This window comes from Anoplopoma fimbria, chromosome 9 (genome assembly GCF_027596085.1).
Source record: "Anoplopoma fimbria isolate UVic2021 breed Golden Eagle Sablefish chromosome 9, Afim_UVic_2022, whole genome shotgun sequence".
Lineage (NCBI taxonomy): Eukaryota > Metazoa > Chordata > Actinopteri > Perciformes > Anoplopomatidae > Anoplopoma > Anoplopoma fimbria.
In genome coordinates, this window is record NC_072457.1 from 14443623 (window position 1) to 14469430 (window position 25808).

At 40.0% G+C, this 25808-nt stretch overlaps 1 protein-coding gene across 1 annotated transcript in view; it reads left to right on the forward strand.

Moving 5' to 3' along the window:
* The first annotated feature begins 13015 nt into the window (after positions 1–13015).
* The window catches only part of tll1 (tolloid-like 1), a 43911-nt gene continuing 31118 nt past the window's right edge, over positions 13016–25808 (forward strand). The window contains exon 1 of the mRNA XM_054604132.1: positions 13016–13222. Coding sequence (XP_054460107.1) covers positions 13042–13222 — 181 coding nt within the window. The 5' untranslated portion in view covers positions 13016–13041. The remainder of the gene's footprint in view (positions 13223–25808) is intronic.

Consider the following 25808-nt stretch of genomic DNA (forward strand, 5'->3'; position numbering starts at 1 on the left):
AGTAATCACACCCCACTGTTTGTCTGTATTCATATAGAAATAGGATATACTATAGAATTTAATAACAGTACATTAATATGAAAAGTCTCTCAGAAATATGTTTTAAATGTGAATTATGCAGGTTTTATATCACTTCCGCTTTGTTATTATTGCTTGGCATTTATTGTACTGTTTGTTTATCTATCTGGGGTAAAGAGTTATTTTGAATTACTAAAGTAGAACCCCCTTTTATTTTATTTTTTTTGTGGTTATTTTGAATTACTAAACTAGAAAACCCCCTTTTGTTGAAGAGAGGTGGGTCACGGTTGCAAGGAGCCTGGCTGCTAGGATCTTTAATGCGAGGGTGTTCCATTTCTGGACACTAGGAGGCTAGAAAACTTCTAAACAAGCTGACAGGTACACGGCCGACACCAAAACACCGGGTTGACACAGTTGTTATTATGGCTACCGCGTCTGCAAACAGTCGCCTACTTAGACACCCAACAGATGAACAACATGATCTCCCACCTGAAGTCATGTTTGGGCCACCTGATAAATGCAAGTCCAATATTATTCATATTATTCAATATTCATTCATTCATTCATTCATTCATTCATTCATTCATTCGTTCATTCATGTTAATTGTGTTAACTGGTCATTTTATATACATTTAAACCCCATATTCAAGAGTTGTGTGAGTCAAGTCTGTATTTGAGTTGAAGCTCAGCCTCCTGTAACCTTGTGCCTGTAATAAGGTAATGTGCTTATGGCATTCAAATGGTGTAAGTAACAGTATATAATAACACTTTAACAGTTTTTGTATTTTATGAAGTTTGCAAATGAACACCTCCTGTGTCACTTTGTCAATTATAAATATTTCAGCAAAATAATATTATATAATTAAAGTGCTGAAATATTGTTTTGTAAAGGCTACTGTCCAAAATTGACATTATTCCTTTATAGCGCCTTTAGGCACAAATATGTGAATTGTGTAGCTGGGCTATATATATATATAAACTTTATTAATTTGACTTGACTAGCTGCAGGATTTTTTTTGTAATTCAAGTTGCAATATCAGAATACATGAGCAAGCATTGTGTTGGAACATAGAGACTATGTAGGGGTTAAATGTTAACTTATGAATGAGGGTCTGGACAAGTTATTCAAGAGTCAAACAAAAAGTAAATGTAAACTAGAGACCATCTTGATATGGGACCCCACCAGACATCACATTGGGCCAGGGGCGTAAAGTGTGTGTGTGTGTGTGTGTGTGTGTGTGTGTGTGTGTGTGTGTGTGTGTGTGTGTGTGAGTGTGTGTGTGTGTGTGTGTGTGTGTGTGTGTGTGTGTGTGTGTGTGTGTGTGTGTGTGTGTGTGTGTGTTTTGATCTCTGCTGCACATCTGTAGAGTTTTGTGACTGCATGTTGCACGGTTAAGACAAAATCCCGGTGACAAATCCATCCACAGACAGATAGACTGACTAAAACACCTGGCAAAATACTTAAACTTTTGTGGCAGTTCCAGCTACAGTAGGTGTCTCCATTATGCCATGATGAGAGACACAGTCTTCATTATACAACATTGATACACTGTCAGAGAGACTCTCTCTAGTCTTCTTTTACAGTGGTGGATTATCTACAGTTGCTTTTACAGTACAAGATGTCTCTAGTAATAATAATTGTTATTATTTATTGCCCTTTTTCAAAAAAAGTTTACAAAGTGCTTCACAGACACAGAAAATACACAGTGCATTAACAAATTATCGGATAAAAAACAAAAAGAGAAACTCTTTTAAGTACTTTTAAAACAGTTTAAGTACTACAACAATAAACAATGTAATATGTTAATGTTGAATAAAGGTTCAAGTACAGTAAAAATGAAGTTAAATGATGCATTGTGGACATTTTGTAGTTTGAGGACAAAATGTCCCGATACTACACGCATCTCTGAGTCTATGTCTTAATATTTGACGTTCTGTACATGACCACAAATAACTTCTTATGACTTCTATTCTCGTAATTTCTCGCTGGTTTAATGTTCCGTAGCAGGTTTCTCCACCAAATACATGTTTATAAAGCTGGCCTTTAAATATTGGGCCACTTGCCAATGTAATCTTGCCATTCACTAACAGCACACAGATCTGGAAAATCAATTTGTTTAAGTCGCATTCATGATCTTTGGTGGTTAATGTCCTTGCATAACTTGACAAGCTTTTGTTCTTTCGTTGCCAAACTGCGTGCGCACACTTACGTACATCATTATTACTTACAGACTATAAAAGGTCTGAATAAAACTAGTTTAGGTTTGGTTGAGTGTTAATATTTGGCCTGTTGTTGGACAACAGTCAAATCAGAGTGACTAAGTTTACAAGTGAATGCAAGCTTGACTTTGGCTGTGTTGTACAGGTATACTGAATGTATTATTGTGTACTCCTGCATCTTTGCATATATTTGTATCCTTCAGCCTAAAGCAGGAATGCATTGTTACCAAAGTACACACACACACACACACACACACACACACACACACACACACACACACACACACACACACACACACACACACACACACACACACACACACACACACACACACACACACACACACACACTCACACACATACACACACAGAGCAAGGGTGGCACTTTTAGTCCAACTATGTAGTTGAATCAGCTGTTTTAGCATGAGATGCTAACTCTGCAGATCAATGGCCCCCTCGGTCTATTAGTCATACCGGCCCTATTAGCATCAGCTATTAGCATCTCCTCATCAATACCATTGATCAAGCTTCTCTGGCTTCAGGGCACAGCGGGACACAGAGGAGACCTGGTGAGAGAGAGAGAGAGAGAGAGAGAGAGAGAGAGAGAGATATTAATCTAATCAGACAGTTAACCGTCCAGTGTGATGTCCAACAACAATAGGTGATGTTTTACAGTCATATATAACAAGACCATATCATCTAACTTAATCTTACAAGAAGGAAGTTTATTGAGTTTGTGGAGTAAATCAATTTACACTAGTTAAATTACATTGAACATGTTGAAACACTCTCTGGTTCCAGCTTCTCTGATGGTATGATTTGTTTCTTTTCTCTTTTTATATCACTATAAACTGAATACCTTTTGGGTTTTTGGACTTTTGAGCAGACAAAACAAGACAATTCAGTTTCAGGAACTGACATTTCATAAACAAAGTGATTATTGAATAATTGAGAAAATCTTCAGATTCTTTTTTAGTTGTCTAGTATTGACATTACTTACATTGTCTTCAGACCTTTTTTAACGTTGTTGTTTACTTTGCAGTTTACTCTTTTTAAAATATACAAATTCAATATCATTGTAATTTTATTACAATGATATTTCAGTGAGGTATTCATTTCCAAAATTGCTCAGCGTAATTGCAGGAAACACAGATGATATTAGACAACTTGGGTTTGGATAAATCAAAGAAATGTTTTTGCATCATAAGCTATAATTTGTCATTTTTTTTGCCTGGTGTCACAGCCGTCCGGTCTGACAGCAGTCCATCTTCATTTGTCATTACTCCTTTAATCCTGTAGATGACAGTAGTATGCTGATGACCTGACAGTCTTTGAGAGAGGTTAAGTCTGCTCAAAGAGCGAAATCAGTGATTCCCCGGATCGTCACGGATGATTATTTGTGTGTGGATTTGAGCTCATGCATCATAGGATTTGGCTGTTATTTGTTGTGGTATTTGTGAACTCTGTGACTGTTCTTCATTGTAGAGTGGTTTCCCTCTACTCGCAGAAAAAAGTGGCTGCTGGCCCATTTGTCCACAAAATCATCTAACTGGAAAATAGCACATATAATCTTTTTCATCTGGTATCTAGGAAAAAGTGTACACTGGTCATGAGAGCGTCAAGAACCTTTGAGAACACAGAACATCGTCATCGTCATCTGTGCTGCGTGTGTTTGGTTACTTTTACTTTCAGTTAAGAGTTTAGTAAGACCCAGTAGAGGATCAGTAAAGCAAACAGCCAGCAAACAATTCAGAAAATGTCAGTGTAAAATACTGCATCATCAAAGTGAAGAGTAAATAAACAAAACAAACAAAAAAACTAAACATTTTGGATAGCTGTGATCTATTTATGCTCATTTGTGAAACAATAAATATTGTAATTTATTCCCAACACTCAAATAGTGTCAATGTTGATGTTTTATACTTGATTTAATAAAAAAGATGCATTTTCTGTAGGTGATGATGTGAGTATAGAGTTTATATCTGTTTTATCTGTTATCTTTTGCTTTTAAAGGTGAAATATATAGGATTTAGAGCATTTATATAACTGCAAAAAAATATTTGCTATATACAAATATAAAGGGGTAATGTCTACCTGTGTGTGTTGCTATCCAGGCTTTTCCTTGCTTTGTTGACATGGCAGGATGCTCAATATGTTAAATAAATATTACTCAGTTATAATCTTTGATCTTCTGTTTATTTTCAGTACAAATAATTAATAAGAGCTCAACTGTGAGGACCTAGGATAATTCATTATTAATTAATCATGATACTGAGTTAAGTTGATATTGGCCAGCCCTATGATATACTTTAACTTATAGGTAAGAGGGCTTGAAGAGGAAAGCAATGCATGGAAACACGTCACTAAGCAAATGAGCCATTTTGTTATTAAGAGTGTCACAAGTTTAATTCTAAATCAAAAATCGATTGTATTGAGCCTCTGATTTCAACCTTCAACCTTTTCAATCAAAGGTGAGGAAACTCAAGCTGTTGTTGTAAAGTACCCGTCTGCCTTTAAGTGGCTCTTCTTTTGGTGGTGACATACATTTCAGTAAATTCTTTAAAATTCACATTATGGCGCTAGTGTGGTAAATTCCTAAATAGTTTGTCAGCTATATTACACTTGAAACCATATTTTTAAAGATGTGATGACAGTTGTTGAAGGGCATTAAACCAGTTGTCATCAAACCAACAATCTGTTGAACTCTACCAATCAAGACTCAATAATCTATCATAGGCATAGCTGTCATTGCTGAAAACAAAATGTTTAATTGTTACCTAAAGATCAAAAGTCAAATTGACAGCTTGTAAATCTTTCTATCTGTGAACACACTGTACGGGTCTACACTGTTGCTAATGACACCTTCTTTTCCTATAGGTGGTGCAGGCTGACGGGTGGGGAACGCCCGTCCTCCACCATGAAGAGTCTGCTAAACGTGACTGAGTGAGTTTGTCAGTACTTTAAAAGAGCTGCTTCATATTTGAATAATTAAAAAAAAAGCTTTGAGGTGGATTCAGTTGTACTAAAATGTTGAACTAGCTAAAGAAAACATCAATTTTTACACTGTACCAAAGTTTCTTTCCACACACACACACACACACACACACACACACACACACACACACACACACACACACACACACACACACACACACACACACACACACACACACACACACACACACACACACACACACACACACACACACACAGAGTCTAAGGTCTTTGCTGCTTATTTCTTCAGTCTCTCTGAAAGGAAGCATATCTGCTAGGAGCAGAGGCCAAGGCACACAATCACACACACACACAATCCCAAGTTCCTGAAGAAGTGCTATGTCAGCAAAGGACTTCTGTTTACATTTACACACACAGCAACACACACACACACACACACACACACACACATTCAGCGTCTTGGGCTTTCAGAACAGCGAGATGATGTGGAGTGGAAGATTTATTGTGTCATTGCACGCTCAGTAGACTTCTTTCTTTCTGTAACTGTTCAATTCACCAAAATCTAACACAAAAAAATGCCAAATCAACAAATTGTAAATTGTATTATTATTTCAACTACAAATGTTGTTCAAACTAGAAGATCTGCACCTATAGAATGAGATTAATTCACCTGATTCTAAGTGAAATCTTTTTTAAATTAATCTAGGATTATTTCTTTTTTGTAATGCTGCAGACAAAGAAGATGTCTTGGATTTGAGTATTTCACACAGTGTACATGTGATATACTAAAACTTGCTTAGCATAAAAACAAAAAGCACAGGGACACCGCTAGACTGGCTCAGTCCTGAGTGAAAAAACACTAACACGGCTCATTAATTAACAAAATCATTAAGACAACAAGTTGCAGTTCTTGTGGAAGTTATTTGGCGTCTTTCTTGGCTTATAACAGCTGGACACAGTGACTCCTGGTGTTTTGTTGTCACAGTTAAGTTGTCATGTACAGAAACCTAATCCTGGACCTAAACCTGTGCTCATTGAACGTATCTAGCAACCTGCGTTATAGACGTCAATGCTGCACGAATGTGATGGGTGAGCTGATAAACGCCAAGAAATAGACTAGACATTTTCTATTTCTCTGTATAAAAAGTGTTTGGCGATAACTTCTGTTATGATTTGACGATGTATAAACAATTGAATTCAATTGAAATATTTAAGATCTTATGTTCTGTTTGTGTACAGATTTAACAAACAAGATAAATCATGTTAATTAGTAAGCTTTAGAGTTATTGCTAAGGCTATTTTTGAGCTTTGGACAGAGGCAGGCTAGCCGTTTCCTGTTGTCTTAATGCTAAGCTAGGCTAAGCACCCCCTAAGACTAGCTAAATACTCAACACACAAACACGAGAGCGGTATCGATCTTCTCTATCTCTTGGAAAGACTTCATATAGCATATTTCCTAAAATGTTGAACACTTTTTTGAAACAGTGTTAAACATACGCTTTATCTAACTTTGACTTGGAATATGAGGAACATAAGGGTGTAAAAAATAAAAAGTCTGCCCTACATTATTTTATAATCAGGCGTTTATCTAGAGGACATTCTGCTTTATAACTGGGGCTTTGAAAATGTTCATTCCATCACATCTGTGTCCTTTACCAGTATTAATTTCTCTGTTTTCCATCTTTTCATGCTGATATATTTTTTGTATTTTTTTTTTTTTACTCCAACATGCATCCTGCATTCATTCTTCTTCTCCCTGTTGGTTAATGCTGGTGGCACAAAGACAAAAGCGGTCCGTCTCATCTCTCCGAACACACGACCGGGATCATGAATGTGAGCCACAAGCTGGCACGTGCACACCCACGCAGTCACGCCCACGTGCACGAAAAACACACACAAGAGACAGCGGAGCAGAGGCGAAGGTGGAGAATCTGAGCCCCCGAGTGGTGCAACAAAAGAGGAAATAAGATCAGGAGAGAGAGAATGCCATGAACATCTTGGCATTTAAACAGAGGATTTCCTCTGTACCTCGTCTTCCCATCCGCTCTCTCTGTTTACATAAGGACTGACTACTTCACATAGCTCGTATGAGAGTCTGCGAGTGTGTTTGTGCATGTATGTGTGATCTCTCACCAAACACAGGACAGTAACAGCCATCATTTACTATGAAACTACTATTCATTCCATATCTTAACGTGTTTAGTGGAGGTGAGAATCATAAACTCTTAAGATATTCCCATTAAACTTTCCCTTAAGTCGCTTCAAAGTGAATACCTTCTTATTTTTTTCCCTCTATTTGGCACCAATCAAATTGAATAAATAAAGTGATAGAGAAAGTAAACTGTTAAGACACTTTTGGAGCTGCTAAACAGTATCTAAGCATTTTCTTGTCTTGCACTCTGCTGTGGTGTCAGCAGACTGTCTTCCTCTGGTGTTTTAGCCAAAAGGTGATGGATGTCTCTGGCCACCTCTTCGCTCCCTCGGCGGAATTTCATAGAACACTTGACACTATCAGAGTCAGCAGGCCTGAGGGAAAAGATAATATTTAGTTATTTTGTCTTACCTCTCCTGTCTCTATCTTTTATCAGCAGTCTGATGTTTTAGAAAGCACACCTTGTAGAAAAAAGTTGCTGGTTTGGTTATTTTACTGTTGGCAAAGTGTGGTGATTAAGACAAACATCAAGAACATAACAAAGCAGATTTGTGCTTCTGGCCACCTGACAAATGTTAAGTCCAATATTCACCCTCCTTCTGGCTCTGTTTTTGATCTCCATCAACTCCTGAGACATATCTGGCTCTGTAGCTGCTAACTTTGCCGCGTGGTGCTGGGTACATTTCTTAGCTTTTTGACTGATAATAGCTGTCGGAAACACCTCAATTACCTCATACGAAAGATTTGGTTGAGCTGAGGGGAACTGCAGCGTTGGGTGACAATTTGTATGAGTTAGTCCATGACGGATGCCCCTTCACATAACAGATGGTAATTTGATCCATTGTTAATAAAAAACATTGATTACTGCAGCTTAAACAGCAGAGAAGAGTAATGCTGCGGATGGGGCTCGAGAAGTTTCTATAGATCTTTTACTGTTTCTCTGCAGTGAAAATTGGTCACCTTTCGAGTCCAACTGACTGAACTTAAGATAGCCACAGCTATTAAATGTTTCTATAAAAGCTATAGAAACTAAAAAAACACTTTACAATTGATTTTGTTTACAATGTTCGATAATCAAAAGTTTTAAGGCAGAGTATAAACCTTTTAAAGTTAAACAAGAATAGCGCAGTCCTTGCGGAGTTGAGCCACTGCACATAGAATTGATTGGAGAGTTTGTTTGAGGAAGTAATGCTAATAATAGTGCTCCGATACCTGCAGACCGCAGCACATGGGGCGGTCTCGAGGGGCTGCTGCTCAGATTGAGGGTTCCTTCTGATGTGTGTGTGTGTTGTGTGTGTGTGTGTGTGTGTGTGTGTGTGTGTGTGTGTGTGTGTGTGTGTGTGTGTGTGTGTGTGTGTGTGTGTGTGTGTCAGGGAGAGGTGCTGGTGGTCGGTGTGCTGGGTCAGAATGCTGGCGAGGTACTTTCACAGAGTTTCAGAGACGCACTGATCGATAAATGCTTTAAATAGGGACACAAATACCTGCACACAGCATTAATCTCAATAGCTGGATCCTATTTAAGAAGGAGGCATTTTGCTGAATATAGATTGGCTGGATGGCCACCACACACAGAGGTACAGTAAGTGGTTAGAGGCCCAAACGCCACTCGATGCCTTTTCCAGCGTTAATTAGCAATAGCTCAGGAGGGAAATCCATGCAGAACACAAACACACAGAAACACACACACAGAAAGTTTTATTGAGGTTTCTCCACACAATGGCCCAGTTTTAGATCACTTTATTAATCTCCAGAAGGAAAACTAGTTTGGTTGCCCATGAAGCCACCACAGTAGAAATACTAACACAGAAACAAAAAACTGCTGGTCAGCATGTTGACAGACTGTGGTCTCTGCTGTTGTTATACAGTCTGATTTGAAGGGTTGACCCATTTTCAGGTCAAATGTTTCACCGTGATGTCACAGACCACAACTTCTTAAGGGCATTAAGTGTTGGTGGAATGGAAACAATGCCAATGGGAAGTAGATTAGGGTCGTCTAAAAGTACTGTATGTGACAACAACACAAGCAATTTAACGTTAAGGTTTAGCCAACAAAACCACTTAGTTAGTTTCAGGAAAACATCATGGTTTTGCTTAAATCAATTACGTAAACTTAGGTTTAGGCAACAAAACTAACGTTAAGGTTTCGGCAATAAGTTAGGTTTAGGAAAAACATAAAGTTGGGTTTAAAATGAGTAGTAGTAAACTAAGTAACGACGCCTTAAACTTATCTTCACAATAACTTTTGTAGGTCACCACTGCTGTCCTGTTATTTAAGTCCTGTGTTTGATCCGTCCACCTCCCCTCTCTCTCTCTCCATTACCATAACTAGTCTTTCTCACTGTTTATTCTACATCACTAGCTCTGAGCGTTGCCCATTCAAGTGGATATGCTTAATTTGTGTGTTGACCAAGACAAAGGACCCTGATCTCTCTCTATGGATATTGTTTCCATGCTGCCACAATTTTTAGTTCTGTTAGGAGCTTGTGGTCATTTCACGTATTTCTGTGAGCTAAGGTTGCACTACTTTGTCCAAGACTTTATTTAATAACCAAATACCTGCAAAACTTAGCAAGCAACCTGTTAAATAAAGATTGTAAACATAGTACAATAACAATGATTGCATGTGAGCGCGTTGATGTAAGCATTTAGTTCAAAGCACAGATTTACAAAGTCGCTGGCATGGTTGTCGACTCTTAAACTGCGTTCCAAATCGTCTACTTTTTCTTTTTACTTTTAGTACGCACCGCAGCTGCCCATAGAAAGGACGTACTGTTGCATGCAGTATTCATTTGATTTGGACATTCTACTTTCTCATAACATAGCACCTTAAACTCTGGCGCCCTTGCTGTATTTGTGCTTCATGAAGGAATGTCAGCCAGAAAAGCATGCTTACTGCATAATGTGACCTGATGTAGTACATCCTGGTATGCTTGGCATACTGCAATTGACAGACCAACTAAATCTTTTTCTCGCACACTAAATAGTATGTTAGAATGGGTATTGGAACATAGTCAATTTCACATGAACATAAACTCCCAGATATGATGATGAAACAGTTTTAATTGATGATGCTTCCTACTGTTTTAAAGGTCGACCATCATCTCTCTCCTCTTATAACCTGATGGTTCAGGTTGTCACCTGCCTTTGGGACAAAAACCAGGCGTGTGTTGACCTACACACTAACTAAACTCCGCGCGTGTCTGTGCGCGCGCAGCCTTCCAGGGGATTTGTGTCCATGCCTCGGGGCGTGTGTCGTGGACAGCTTGCGGGGCTGGATTGATAGAGTGACGTCAGCGCGCCGCTACCTCTCCCCGAGGGCAGGATTAGTCGGGAGCAGCAGAGACAGCGCTCCGGTTATCTCCCGGTAATAAATGGGGGGAGACGGGCACGTTCGCAACTGCCGGTACCAAGTGATACCGCGGGCCCCCTGAGACTCCCGAGATCAGGCCCCCCCACTGCGTTTGAGGCGTGATGGGCGGCTTCGTGACGCCGCAGCAAACCGACGCGGCCCGGGCAGGTAAACGCAGCAGGTAAGCTGTGGAGACTCGGGGTGAACTCGTCTCAGGAGGATTTACCTCGGCACGGTGGTTGTCAACAACTTCTGCTGTTTTATTTGTACTGCTCGTGTCGGCAGTAGGTTGCATTTGGGAGATTATGGAGGTTATTTGTTGACAATTTCACAATCCATGCGAGATTTTTGTGGAAAAAGACGCGAAAAGTGTAAGTGGTGGGATACTTGTAGGTACCAGGGATGCAGTGGAGGATCGTGAACCTACGTGAACTCGGTTCTTCTGTTGTTGACCGACCTACAGACTGATGGAGCCTGGTTAGATGTATTAATACACGTTGCCAAATTTACAGACTAAACCAAATATTTACAAAACCAATAGTTCGAAATAAAACTCAAAAACGTTTACAAAGTGTTTATTTCAAGTTCATACAGTAGCAGTCAAAAGTCTGGACACACCTTCTCATTCAACTACTTTGAAGAATCTAAAATAGAAAACATATTCTGGTTTGTTGAGCATTTGTTTGTTTACCACATAATCCCATATGTGTTCCTTCATAGTTTGGATGTCTTCAATATTCATCTACAATGTATTAAAAAATAAAAAATAAAGGAAAACCATTGAATGAGATGGTGTGTCCAAACTTTTGACTGGTACTGTATTTTTTCATATTTTGTAATTGTAACCCAAGTTAGTGGGACACATTATGAAACAAAACAATAAAGTAATGTGTGTTTTGCCTCATAATGATCACCCTCTGAATGTCGAAGCGGATGTTTGGCTCTATTTCTTGACTAACTTGCTCTGTTTATGTCATGCTACTGGACAATAAAAGCCAGTCTCTATACCGCCAGCGTTCAAGGGTGCCGAGTCCTTTTACGCACAAGACCTAATTATTGCAATAATTGCAATTAATATCAACTTTGATATATTTTTTTCTCCATCTCTCTCTCTCTTTCGAGGATAGAAAAGTAGGATGCAAGAGGAAGTATAATGAAAGTCATAAAAGCGACCTACAACCTCTGGGCATTTATGGTCACCTACTTAGCACCTGTCTCTAAATAACCAGATAGCACCCATCATGAACAGGGTCTAAGGGCTGATGGATACTAAAACCTTTTACCGCTACCGGTTTGTACTGTAAGTTCTCTGCAGCCTATTTTACAGATCGGTGTGAGTGGAGGTCCAATAACCTGACCATTTTCAGCGCGCGTTTCATCCGCCGTCACCCCGCCGTGATGAGGATGCAGCTCCTGGAGCTCGTTTGTTACAGCGGGTTCTCCAAATGTAACAGTGAGAGGAAGAGAGAGAGAGAGAGAGAGAGAGAGAGAGAGAGAGAGAGTCTTTGCACATGAAAACCGGCAGCAAATGCTCTGTGGATAGAGACAAAAGATACAAAGAAAGTTTTGGTTCTGCACCACTTGGGTGGAACAGTGCAGGTATTTTGGCGGTGTGTGTGTGTGTGTGTGTGTGTGTGTGTGTGTGTGTTTGTGTTTTGTGTGTAGGCGGTGCGCTGACTCGGGAGAGAGAGAGAGAGAGAGAGAGAGAGTGAGGAGAGAGAGGGGGAGATTGTACTACGCGAGAGAGTGTGAGACAGTCAGTGCTGGTTGGAAACATGGGAGGCGGATGTTTCTCGTGAGCAGCAGACACACCGCCGTGCGTCTTTTGCGCTCAGAGATCATTCAGTCCAGATCCACTCACCGCGTCTTTCTTTTCTTTCCCCCCCCCCCCCCCCGCCCACACCACACACACACACACACACACACACACACACACACACACACACACACACACACACACACACACACACACAGCAGCAGCAGCAGCAGCAGCCTCACCTGCGAAGCTACAGCGGAGGACAGCGGAGCTCCTCAGCGGACACTTTGCTGACTGACAGACACCGGGACGGACGGACGCACAGACAACTCAGTGTACTTTTACCATGGAGGAGAGCCGGGAAGATTAACTTGCGGCAGATCTATAGTATCCGCAACCGGACTGTCAGAGAGGAAGAGCGGTCCTCACAATGATCCGTTAAATTCCTGCCGCCGATGCTTTCTCTGGAGAGTGGATTGACCGTCTCCTAACAGCAGAGGAGAGGAGAGAGAGAGAGAGAGAGAGAGAGAGAGAGAGAGAGAGAGAGAGAGAGAGAGGCCCCTTTTTTGTTCGTTTTGTTTCAGTCCTCAGATGGACCGAGTGCCCTCGGCACTGGCCGCTAAGATGCGCTGGATCACGCTGGTGCTTGCCGGCTTGACTTTCTGGGGCAAAGTGACTATTTCTAACTGTTTCGACTACGAGGAGCCAGACTATGATTATTATGAGGAGGAGCGAGCGGAGACCATTGACTACAAAGACCCCTGCAAAGCTGGTGAGTCCTGTATTTACTCATTTTTAGTTTGTAATCATAACGTTGAAAATGAAGGATTTTACGCGTCTGGTTGCTTTGATCCAGCTGCTGGAGCGCCGCTGGCTCTGAGGTGGCACGTGTGTGTGTGTGTGTGTGTGTGTGTGTGTGTGTGTGTGTGTGTGTGTGTGTGTGTGTGTGTGTGTGTGTGTGTGTGTGTGTGTGTGTGTGTGTGTGCGTGCCCACTGGTCCAGATGCCCCTTTTTATACCCACGATTCATCGTAATGATCTCTCGGTGGTGCCACGTGCCGCCCGGTGTTAAGCCGGTGTCCTCCTGAGATGCACGCGCACTCATTCAGTGAGTGCCGTACCTGTAGGCAGAGTTTAGTTTCTTGTAGTAGCCGAAGTATTGGTGCTGCATTCTGTGCATATGCACCAAGTACACCCCTGTATGTGTGTTTGCGCGTGCATCCAGATGTTAAATCAACCATCAAGGAAGATGAGAAACAGCTGGACTCAACTGTACCAACACACCGCTGATGCACGCTCTCTCTCTTTTTTACTCAACCGCACACACACACACACACACACACACACACACACACACACACACACACACGCACGCACGCACGCACGCACGCACACACACACACAAACCAAATTTTTGTTGGACCTTTAATGAGAGTCTTTGAGCTGCTGTGGAACAACAGTGAAACCATGTTTGGTGTCATAAGATAGGCAGTAGATGTGTGTATATTATAAAAGGTAGATCATTTATACAAATTGAAGATAAATTCATTTTTAAATTGTGTCAATAACTTTAACTAATAAGTTTATTTTAGGTGTGTGTCATGTCTGGTATCTTTGCGAGCTCCACCCAAGTGATCTCAAGCTGGAGTTTCACTTAAGCTTTCATGCAGTCCCAGTTTTAAACTAAGATCTCCCTCTTTCCTTATATCTTTTACAACATATTGGATGTGCAGTGTTTGTTGGGTTCTAGCATATCTACCCATTGTGGTCTGTATGATTGGAAAACGTGTATTAAATATTATACCTGAGTTTCAGGAATGGTAGATAAGTTCCTTGCATTTATATTTACATCTTTGCATTTATATTTGCATTTTTTCCCCCATTTAACAAGATATGCTACAATAAACGTAAGCAGTCATAGAACTTTCCAAATGTATTATCAACAAATAAGTAAACAGGACTAAGAACCGCAACAAGCAAGTATCAAGGCTCAATTTCCAGTCCTAAATCTGCCTTAATCTTGCATTTATGTTCTTGTGTGTTTAGGTGCAGAGACACGTTTTAATCTTCGTTTAACATAAGGAACACTGTTTACGATCACCGCTCTTTGTCCCGATCATTTAGCAAAGCTCAATGAAAAGTAAGAGGATTGTTGAGTGTTAACCCTCCTACAGTACACACATCATTCGTACGGAGCAGGTGGAGGAACCAGAAGTTACCTGAGAGGGGTTGCTGTGTTGTATCATCTTATTCTAGATTTTTGCTTTGGTTACACCTGTCTGCCTGTGTGTGTATGTGCAGAAGTGTTTGTGAATACAAATATGTTCAAATGGCACCTTTTAGGCTTTAATGGTGTCCGTGATGACACGTTGGACCGATAAGGACTCCACCCAGAACACCGAGCGTCCCACACACATTCCTCACATACCAAATACACAAACCTGACAACCCTGGACACTGGCCAGTGTGTGTGTGTGTGTGTGTGTGTGTGTGTGTGTGTGTGTGTGTGTGTGCTTTTTCATGTGCATGTTACACTGTTCTCTGTGTGGGTGATTTTATGTTGATACTGCAATCCCATGATTTTGTGGTTTTTACTTATGCTGAGACCTGGCCGTGTATGTGAGTGAGTGTGTGTGAGTGTTTGTGTGTGTGTGTGTGTGTGTGTGTGTGTGTGTGTGTGTGTGTGTGTGTGTGTGTGTGTGTGTGTGTGTGTTTGTGTTTGGATTGAAGCCCGGCAGGTTACAGGCAGACAGTCAGTCTACATATGTTTGAGTAACTGAGCGACTCTTGTAGGTTATATAAAGAATGTATTCATACCTATGCGCTTAAAATGTCTTGCAGCAATCGCACACACGAGTGTCCCGTTTCCCCCATAACCCTCAGCTGATACCTGTTTCTTCCTTTGTAATCATGTGTGCATGTTTTACAGATTTTTTTAAATTTCATTTTAAGCCCATTTTTTTGCCTTCATTAGATATATGATGGTAGAGAGCAACCAATATTGTGGGGAAAGAGAGATTAGAGGACGAACATGCGGAAAAGGTCCTTGTCTGTGAAACATTTACAATCGTCTGCCTTTATTCTGCTGGAGTGAAGTCCTTGTTTTTCTAACAACCAAGGGACAGTATGGACATTAACCAGCAGTTATACACCTCAGGATAGCTTTAAATGTTTAAGTTGTAACATTTTCAAATCAAGCGGTTATGTCTTAATGAAAATGAACACCAACTACATCAAATCTTTATCTATTTCCTTACATAAACATTTTATGCATTTGTGACGTCTCTAATTTTCGTTTTGTGTTGAGTTCAGTGGGCTTTTAGGATTTACATAACATTCACTTCATCTTCATTCACCTTCATCCTCCTCATACATACTTTTATGTCATGACAAGCTTCAAATTTAAGTAAAGCCAGCAACCTACTGCGCCATGAATCAACGAAGCTGGCTAACTCCAGCTAGCTCAATGAATCAAACTTGCACGCTAAGATACTGATAGTGTCAGCGATGCCAAACCCTGACCCTTTTTAGACCACAGCCCCCACTGGCGTTTCATCAAATCTTACACCACACACCGGGTTCATCAGGCTCTTTCCTAACCAGGCGACTGGAGCGGAGATATTGATTTTAAGCAGCATTTGAAATTCATTTTGGTTATTGAAAAACGTGATAACAAATTTCTTTTTTTTGGGACAATCTTTAACCTTATAGAACCTTATGTGGTCAATGTTTTACTGTTTTCTGAGTGTTTTCTTACTTTTAAACTAGTCAACTGGTCTTGGTTCAAACAAGTCGTTCAGAACATCCCTAAATCACAGATATGCGCACACAATGTGAGCACCAGTCGGAGTCTACACATGCCCATGCATGCACATACATTTAAGTCTCTTTTTTGCACCTGCACCTTCATCGAAAAATAATCAACAGATTAATCGATACTGAAGACAGTTGTTGGTTGCATACCCAGAGTGGACCCATGTTGTTGTCAGTGTGTGAAGACTCGGTGGCTGTGTGTTTCTGTGTGTGTGCAGCTTGTAAGAAGTGGAAGCGTGGCTCATTCCAGTTCTGACCCTGTGGCATCGGTCTGAGTGGTTAGTATTCCGCCTCCTGTTTTTGCTGGGAAAACACAAGGGGGAATATTTGGCTGTCTGCTTATCTCCTCCGAGTCCCGCGCTGGTAGACAGGAGAACATACACTTCCAGGCCTTTGTGAAGTGATTTCCCTACGTGAAACACACATGCACACGGACGCACACACTCGACACACACACACGCAGGGCTCCCTCCATTCACCCGCGCTTATCTCTTCCTGGTTGTCTGCATCCTGCTACTCAGCTGGAGATGACACACACGCGAGCACGCACACACACACTTGTACGCACGTGCACGAGCTCCTACGCTCACTCAAGAGTCATTCATGCTTCCTTCCAAATCACTGTTCTCATAAAATGCTCACACAAATGGAGTGAAAACAAAACAAACCACGATGTCGGAGTGAAGCTGGGGGTCATTCCTTCAGGAGTGACCCGAGAGCCCAACTGCCTGTTCTTCAAATACAATAGTGGTGTATCACAGTAGTGTGCAACAGTATAGTACAATACATTATGTACATTTTGTCATGGGCGTACATCTCTGCACTCAGATGTTACAGAACAGGAATTACAATTAGAGTTCACTCTGCAGCGAGGGTGGAAAAAACCCAAAACAAACCCCCAAAAATACCATTATGATTTCAAAGAAAATATAAAAATGGAGAAAAGTGGTTTTGTTCTCTTTATTGTGCACAATCTGAGCCAATCTGTACAGAAGAGACATCAATGATGCCGCTTGACTAAAACTAAATTTCCCCAAATCCTGGAATGAGGATTCCTTCTTTTCTTGTCTCCACCCAGGGAGTGGAGGGCAGTGTCAGTTCAAAGAGTTGACGGTGATTTAAAGTCGAGTTTATGAGCACTTAAATAACATGAACAGTTTCATCGCAGTTTCCATATGGAGCCTGAAGCAGGATCTTCCACTTGAGGGAAGATCCTGAGACGGGCTGCTGAGTCTAAGCTTTAAAGTTAAGTTGCTCCAACCTTTTGTAGGTCTGGATCTGATCTTTGCTACTAGCAACTAAGCAGACCCATAAAAACCTCTCGTCTGTGACAGCGCCAACTCTCACTAATCTCAAAACTTACCAGGAAATCCAGGTTTTTCTGTGATTCTTCTTCAGACCTTCTGCTTTTTTCTCTTGTCTTTGTACAATAATAGAGTCAAGTCTTTCATCCTCAGGTTACTTGTAAATTGTAAATCATTTTCAACTCCCATGAACACATCTTTGCTGTTTGTTCAAGCGACCAAGAGTGGATCTGTGTCCGTTTTTGTTAAAATTTTTTCTTCAAGTGCTTTTAAAGCTCTCACTGCCAGTAACAGTGACCACAAGCTATAATTGGGTCCTACAAATATAAAAACACGCTGCATAACACGGGGGAATCCCTACTTTAATATTATGCATGATGTCACTTGGGAATTCCCCTTAACACAAGTATTGGATTTCTTTTTTTCAGTTATATACAGTCGTTTATCAGCCGCATAGCCCATGCGAAGCTACCAGTGCTGATAGGAGTCAACAAGTAAAAATACTGACACACCACTCCGCCATGTAATCCACATAGTGTTCAAAGGGTGATTTAAGTGACGTGTAAGCACGTCACTTAAATCACTGAATCACGCAGTGGCAATTCCATCAAATGAAACCAGCAACATCTGCTTTTTGGTCTTTTCTGGATTCAAGTGACATTTATTGACTCGATTTACACAGCTGTTTTGAGATAAGTCATACCATTTGGGCCCAAAATTAACTCTCTCCAGTTGCCAAATGCAGTTAAATTAAGTATCTGGCGAGTAAATTATGAAGACCAGATGCTTCTTTGGCCTGTAGAAAACAAAAATGTTTTTCTGTTCACACACCCGGCTGAAAGCTGCTTGTTTGCTGTCATTTCAATCCAGCGGTGCACTGGCCATCGGTCATACTGGTCCATTAAGTTTTTAGCAGCCCTCCAGCCCCGTCTGTCATTGTGACTTGCGCTTACATCATAGGCTCCACCATAGTCTACTCTGTTGCTACTGTTGTGGCTGTAAAACAATGTATAAATGGACTTGAGTGTCACAACCCCCGCTAAAGGACTCTTTTCATTATAAGAATTTGTTAGGGTTCCTATACATCCACGTAAGTACATTAAACCCCCCACTCCAACTGTAACTGACGTACAAAGCTTTCTTAAGGCTACTTTTGTAATCACCCCTAGACCACCTGAGAAGACTTTATAGTGGGAGACGAGAAGGAGCAAGGACTGAATGTGATGCTACAGAACAAAAAACATAATAGCCTACTATTATGAGTCTGAACTTATTACTGTTACTTAGTGTTACTTGTTATTCTTAATTCCTCTTTAGCTGTTATATTTATTTAAATAAATGATACTTATTGCACTTTGAGGCGAATCAATTCAAATGTTTTACACCTCAGTGTTGAAAGTTTAATTAATATTTGTGCATACAGTTAGTGTTACTACTGTTATTACTGAACACGACCATTATATTTATTGAAAATTGCATATGAGTCAAAGATTATGTGCTAAAAAGGTAGAAATAGCCAAATAAACTATTATTTTACTACTATTATCACTTTGGCCAGTAAGCCAAAAAGTAAAATTTTGGACCCTGCTCTTGTACTCTATCAGTGCATCAGGTGTATCTTAAACAGCTTAATGTGTGTGTGTGCCCATGCCGATGTGTACTGTATGTGTGCTTTTGAGTGTTTCAGTCAGAGACTGAAGCCCACCATGTCGTGACAGTGAGCTGCAGCTACCGTTCACCCCTTCCCCCATTTCTCAGTAGGAAGGAAGCTAGAGCAATGTGTGTATGTGTGTGTTTGACACTGAGGCTGCGTTGTGTGTGTGTGTGTGTGTGTGTGTGAGCAAGAGGACGCGCGGTCTCACTCATATTATATTAAACAGGATTTTCCCGAGCAGAGTGCTCATGCCACTGAGCTTCCGAAGTCTTCTTCAGGATCCCCAGCTCAGCATAAACTCTGCGGTCGGCGCTGAGAGCCGACTGTTTGTTTTGGAGCGTCATTGTTCTTGAGCCGCAGAAGCCATGAGTCAGCACTGCCATCACGCCGCCCACCTGCCACACATTGCTCAATTATTAAATGCTTTTATGTCACCTAGCTTTTCCTGATGATATTTATAGCAGCAAAATCATTCGCATACACCCGTTATTGGTTGAGGAAAAGCCAGCTTGCCCTTACAGTCAAACTCTTTATTTCTTTCAGATGTCCCTATTACTGTAGGAACCCTACGGCAGTCATGGATGAAGTCCCCCCTCACCACATGATGCATGGCTACACACTCTTAGCTAGGTCCGCTAGCTGGATATTTTAGCTAGAAACAAGACTTACTGTGTCTACTGTACAAATATGCAAAGACAATACTGCACGTACAGTGATCTAGAAGTTCTAAGTCCAGGTCAACTGGACTTTGGGTTCTTCAAGATGTTTTACCTCTCATCCAAAAGGCTTCTTCAGTTCGTGCTGACTGTGAGTCATCGAGGTCAAAATTGGGTCGTTTGTCCACCTGGCTGTCATGTGAGAGTCTTTGGAGTCACATGATCAAAGGCAAAACATCTTCAAAAACCTAAAGCAAGTCCATTTGCCCTTGACCTAGCACTGCGAGATATAAGCTACCATGAGTCTTCCCAAATACATGTACACTTGATGCACAACATCTAAACAATGGCTAGTTTTATGCCACAACAAATTTTAAACCAACATCCTGATATTATTTCTACTCCTTAGCTAGGAGCAATGGTAGACACATAATGTTAACATTATTACAAGCTCAATATTATGGTTTAGTGGATATTTGCATAAAAGCACAAAATTAAAATTCAAAATTTGCTTTGAATAAAACGACTAATTCTCTCTCTCATATCATTTTATTGCTGTGAAAACATCCCCTTCAAACAATCAAAAATTTTCTGAGTCACCTTTTGAACACAGTGATGATAACGATATAATTTCACTTCCCCATAAAGTAATCATTTTCTGAATAGAGCTTGAACGCATCATAATGTAAATCAATGCAACCTCCATTTACGTTAGTTGTTCGGTCCGTTATTTAGCCAAGCAAGGCTGTATTTCCCATCGGTTGCTAACAGCTAACGTTAACTAGCTGACCTTTTAAACAAGTATTTTTTGTTCAAATCATCAGCGCACAGTTGATTAATGACACTGCAAACTGGCAGTGGTGTGGACGGTCTGGGGGAATCAATGATTTTTGATAACCCAGTTACTTAAGTTTCAGTATTTCTTCATCCTTTTTGATGTTTCTCTGCTTTATTGGGGCCAATATTCACTCTCATTTAACAGTTTTTTAACAGTGAAGTTGTATGCCTTACCAATAAACAATGAGCTGAAATTCACTAAAAAGTTCAGTAAAGCTGACCAATATACAGATTTGGGTGATAACGCTCTGAAGGTTCATCCCGACGATGGACCCTCTCCAAATTGCCTTTATTAACAAACTTTCCAACACTTCTTGAATGTTAGCCAGCTATATCTGATTGCATGCCTTAACCTAATTTATTCAATGTAATCTGTTTACAAAACTCATTACTTAGCAATTAAACTGATATCAATGTTCTATCAAACCTCAATCAAATTAGTTCTCCAATGAGTGAATCTATGCATTCGCACTTAATGTACAGACTGGAAGACATACAGAGCAGGATTATCCACCATCCTCAGGAAAAACAACATTGCTCTCTGTTCTATATCTTTCATTTGATCTTCGTTCATGTGAGAACCTGTTGTCTGCCGACTCCCCTGGTTGCAGACCCAGGACACCCTGACGGTTTAACCGAGCCATGATCGTGTCCCGTCACAATGTCTGGCCAAACCCATGACCTGCTGGAGAGGAATCTCAGTGTCACAGTAATGTGATTATGAGGTTACACCATGCTCTCTGTGTGTGTGTGTGTCATATGATATTATGTTATTTTGTCTCATACTGAACATTTCTTTGTCTGTTTTCACCTTCAGTTTATGTGGAGTCTTCTTTGAGTGTGGGCTCTTTTGAAGTGGCAGATGTTCTTATTACTGAATATTTTCTACGTTTTAAATTCAGTTACAGTACATTTAAACAAACTTTTTTTAAATATTAATTTAATAATCATTTTCTACCTTTTATTTAGATTTTTTTCTCAAATTATTTTAATTATACTGTGACTTCAGAATTATAATTAGGTGCTCTCTCCACCGCAATGTTTTTAATCTTGTGTACTTTTGTACAACAGCACACAGTTGCATTCATGGCAAGTTATTTAAAAAGAGTTCTCCACAGCAACTTAAGGCAGCCTGACAGTGTCTCCCTTTTTAATTGGATTTGTTTATGATCAGTCTGGGCTTTATTTATGGGTCGTTTCATATGTTCAGTGGTTCGCTTCACTGCCCTTCCATCTTTTTTAAACTGTGTTCATGCTTGAATGAACTTTGCCTATCCTGATCTGTAGGCAGGCAGACACACAAGGAGTGGATTATGATTTCCAAATTTTCTAAATAATAAAAGGGTAGGGTTTGAACAATGATAAAACAGTAACAAGTGTTTTTCGCATAGTATTTTTGCTTGAAATATCCATCACCAATAAACACACACACACACACACACACACACACACACACACACACACACACACACACACACACACACACACTGAAGGTAAAAACAGTGATGTGTCAGTGTAGAGGTATATGATTGGCTCTTTGTCAGCACCTGGGTGTTTAAGTCAGCAGAAATATATGATTAGTGTGTGTGTGTGTGTGTGTGTGTGTGTGTGTGTGTGTGTGTGTGTGTGTGTGTGTGTGTGTGTGTGTGTGTGTGTGTGTGTGTGTGTGTGAGTGTGTGTCAGTGTTTTTTTCAGTGTTGAACAATGATATTACATATTTAATAGCCTTAACTCTGCAGATGCACATTAGACACACGTTAAAGAAAAATTAAGTTTCTGGCAAAAATTACGTTTCTGGCAAATCAAAACATTTGTCAAGAAATAACTCAATTTTCTCCTTCAGTCGTACATGATCACACACACAGAGACACACATAAACACTAAGCTGTTTTCTTCATGATAACTTAATTTTATGGAGGTCAATATTATCTGTTCGTATCTTTCTTTCTGCTTCTCTCTCTCAAAACAGAAATACTTGCAGGAGGCTGGGGGTGTGAACTTTTTATACTTGGCCTGAGCTTCTACTTTTTTAATTTTTTTTACTAAAAAGCACATTTCTGACCGATGACATTATAGACTCAGGCATCACATTGCAACACCGTACACGTGTGGCGATACAAGTGGCACATTGTTATTCCATTTTAAATACTCACAAAGAACTATAATTTATAATCTAGCATAATCCAGCTCGGTAGGCGCAGTAATATGATCACACCGCAGGATTTACGTCCAATGCCAACAATCAATGCAGATGCAGGAAGTAGTTTGTCTGATTTTTAGCGGGGCGGAAAGTAAAAGTGTTTAAGGTTTGGGTAGTGGATCTGACTTTCATGCAATACACCGGAGTCTCTACCTAACACTAACCATGTCCTAAACAATGTTTAGTAGTTTACATGCATAGGTTTTGTAGAAAGCGAGAACTTGAAAAACTTGATAGTTTTGCAGTATTGTATAGTGACGTTTCTGTCCGATGTAAAGGTTGTGTTATCCATTTCCCTCTTCTGTCTATTTGTATTTTCAATAAATTTAAAACAGTTAGTATTTTGCCAAAGCATGACAACCCTGCAATCATTTGCTCTTTAGCCTAATCAAAACAAAGTATGTTTAGAAGTGTAAGACAAATGTAGTGTCATGTACGTAGTGAAGATAAACATATGTTAATGAAGGTAGAGTCTGATATTATGTTTACAGAGGAAGTAAATGTTTAAGTGACATGCTCAGTAGTCAGTCAGGTCAATAAATGAGTTTAAGCAGGAGTCAGACTAGCCAATGCGTGAGCTTGGACAGGCGGTCAATTATTTTCTCACTTATCTGGGAAATGCTCAAAAAATTGTCAAATGTCAGTTTTTAAATGTCTTGTTTTGTCCAACCAAACGGTCCAAAACGACTTTAATGATTAATCGGTTGTCAGATTAGTTGGCAATTTTTTTTCTGTTGATTGCAGATCGATGGATGGATTGTTCGGCAAGTGTAAGGATTGAGTCATTAGCATTGTGCTGGATTTGGACCTATTTTGACCAAAAAAATGCCCATACGTGCTACAGGACAGGGTTGTGAAGTTTTAGGAGAGTACATTTTTAATGGCCGACACAGCTGGGTAGTCTGTTGTACTTTTTGTTGTGCTGTACAGTTTTTAGTCACTTCTGTAACCTTGCAGCACTTTCAATGCTGTCCGTGCACAGTGAACTTGAACTGTGGCTGACAAAGGGTTAACGTGGATCAAGCGGCTTGCACAACAATTACTTTTGGTGAAAATCCTCAAACAGGGCAGAGATAATCTGTTTTTAATATCACAGTAAGTTCACAGTCAGTTTTGTACAGTATAATAATAATAACACACATGCACATGTTCACACACATGCACACATTTTAGGCCCCCTACAGTGTGACCTTATATTTGCTTAATGAGGAGCTTATTGAAATGTGTGTGTGTGTGTGTGTGTGTGTGTGTGTGTGTGTGTGTGTGTGTGTGTGTGTGTGTGTGTGTGTGTGTGTTTGCTTATGTTAGATACACAGCAGTAAATACAGCATGAGAGCATAACTCAGCAGTGCATAATTCTCTAGTGTATTGTACTGTTGTGTCTGTAGAATGTCAAAGTTAGAGATACATCTCTAAACAATACTCATTAAATCGGCAATATCTGAAGGGAAACAATATATTATTCAGCAGTGGACTCTGGTGTCATACTTATGAGGATAGTTTGAGAGAAAGTATTGAGAAAGTGCTATAATAACATAAAGTTGAAACACATATTGGCTTTGAAGTAATCACAGAATATGAACTAATATTTAAGCAGAAGACAAATAAAATGCTGTAGAAATGTCTCCTTAAATAAAATAAAAAAATGAAGATGAAAAGTAAATAACTTTATAACTTTATGCCATTTTACTCAAAATTTGAGGGATTTATCCATTTCATTCATTCTTTTATTTATTTAATTGACAGTTGGATTTATAAACTGTTTCTGTATCCCATTAACGTAATAACAGAAGATTACACTTTGAAAAAAATGTATGACTGTACTGATATTTTCTTCATGAGCCCTAACAAGTATCAGATAAGTGTAAACTCTATATGTAACTAAGTAAGTCAATTTGATTTAACAACATCTATTTTAACACAGGTCACAAAATGCTTTACATCAACATCAGTGCAGAAAAGAACACCAAGTAAAGCAAAGCACATACAAAAGAAAAAACAATAAAAAAATACTAACACAACTCACTTGCAAACATAAAAAGAATACGGCAACCAGTCACCGCCCAGATCAATCATTATTATAGAAAAGCCAACTTAAATAAGTGGGTTTTAGGTGTTTTGGAAACAGCCAACAGACTCAGATGATCTAATTGGAGGGGGGAGATTGTTCCAAAGTCTTTGGCTAGAGCAGCAAAAGAGCAGCCGCCTTTGGTTTCAGGTTTAGCTCACATAGCCAACAGGTTTTGGTTGGATGACCTAAGTGACTGCACAGTGGTGTAAGGGTTTAGTAGCTTGTAAATGTTGGCAGGAGAAAAGCCATGTAGTGTCTTTATAAGTAAAATCCTAAAATCAATCTGAACTTCACTGGCAGCCGATGCAGCGAGGCAGAAATAGGAATGACGTGAGATCTATGGCCAGTCCTAGTTAAGATCATAGCTGCTGTATTTTGTACGAGCTGAAACTGTCACCAAGACAAGTATTTGACTAAGCATGTACTGTGACACCTTCCAACAGAGCCTCTATTGTGCGTTTGACATTTAAAGCAGGCTACAGAGTAAGGCTACATCCACACTAATGTGTTTTCGTTTAAAACCGGGGTTTTAAAACTAAAACGATCTCCGTCCACACGGGGATTCAGCATCGTCTTTGAATATCACATGACTATTCACATACACTGGGCATGCAGGAGTCGGTGTAAAAGGGAAGTAGATTGGTTGCTGAGTTACAGAAAATAGGACAGAGTAGTATAGTACTCTTTCATTATAAAAGGTTGTGCTTGATACTTAAGATCTTCCTCTAAAATCTTCCTCTATAAACTCAAACAGACAATTTCGTGGAAGGTTTTAGAAGACTAAGTTACAACGCTGCAGGTCTTGCCCTATCTCTCTGTCACAC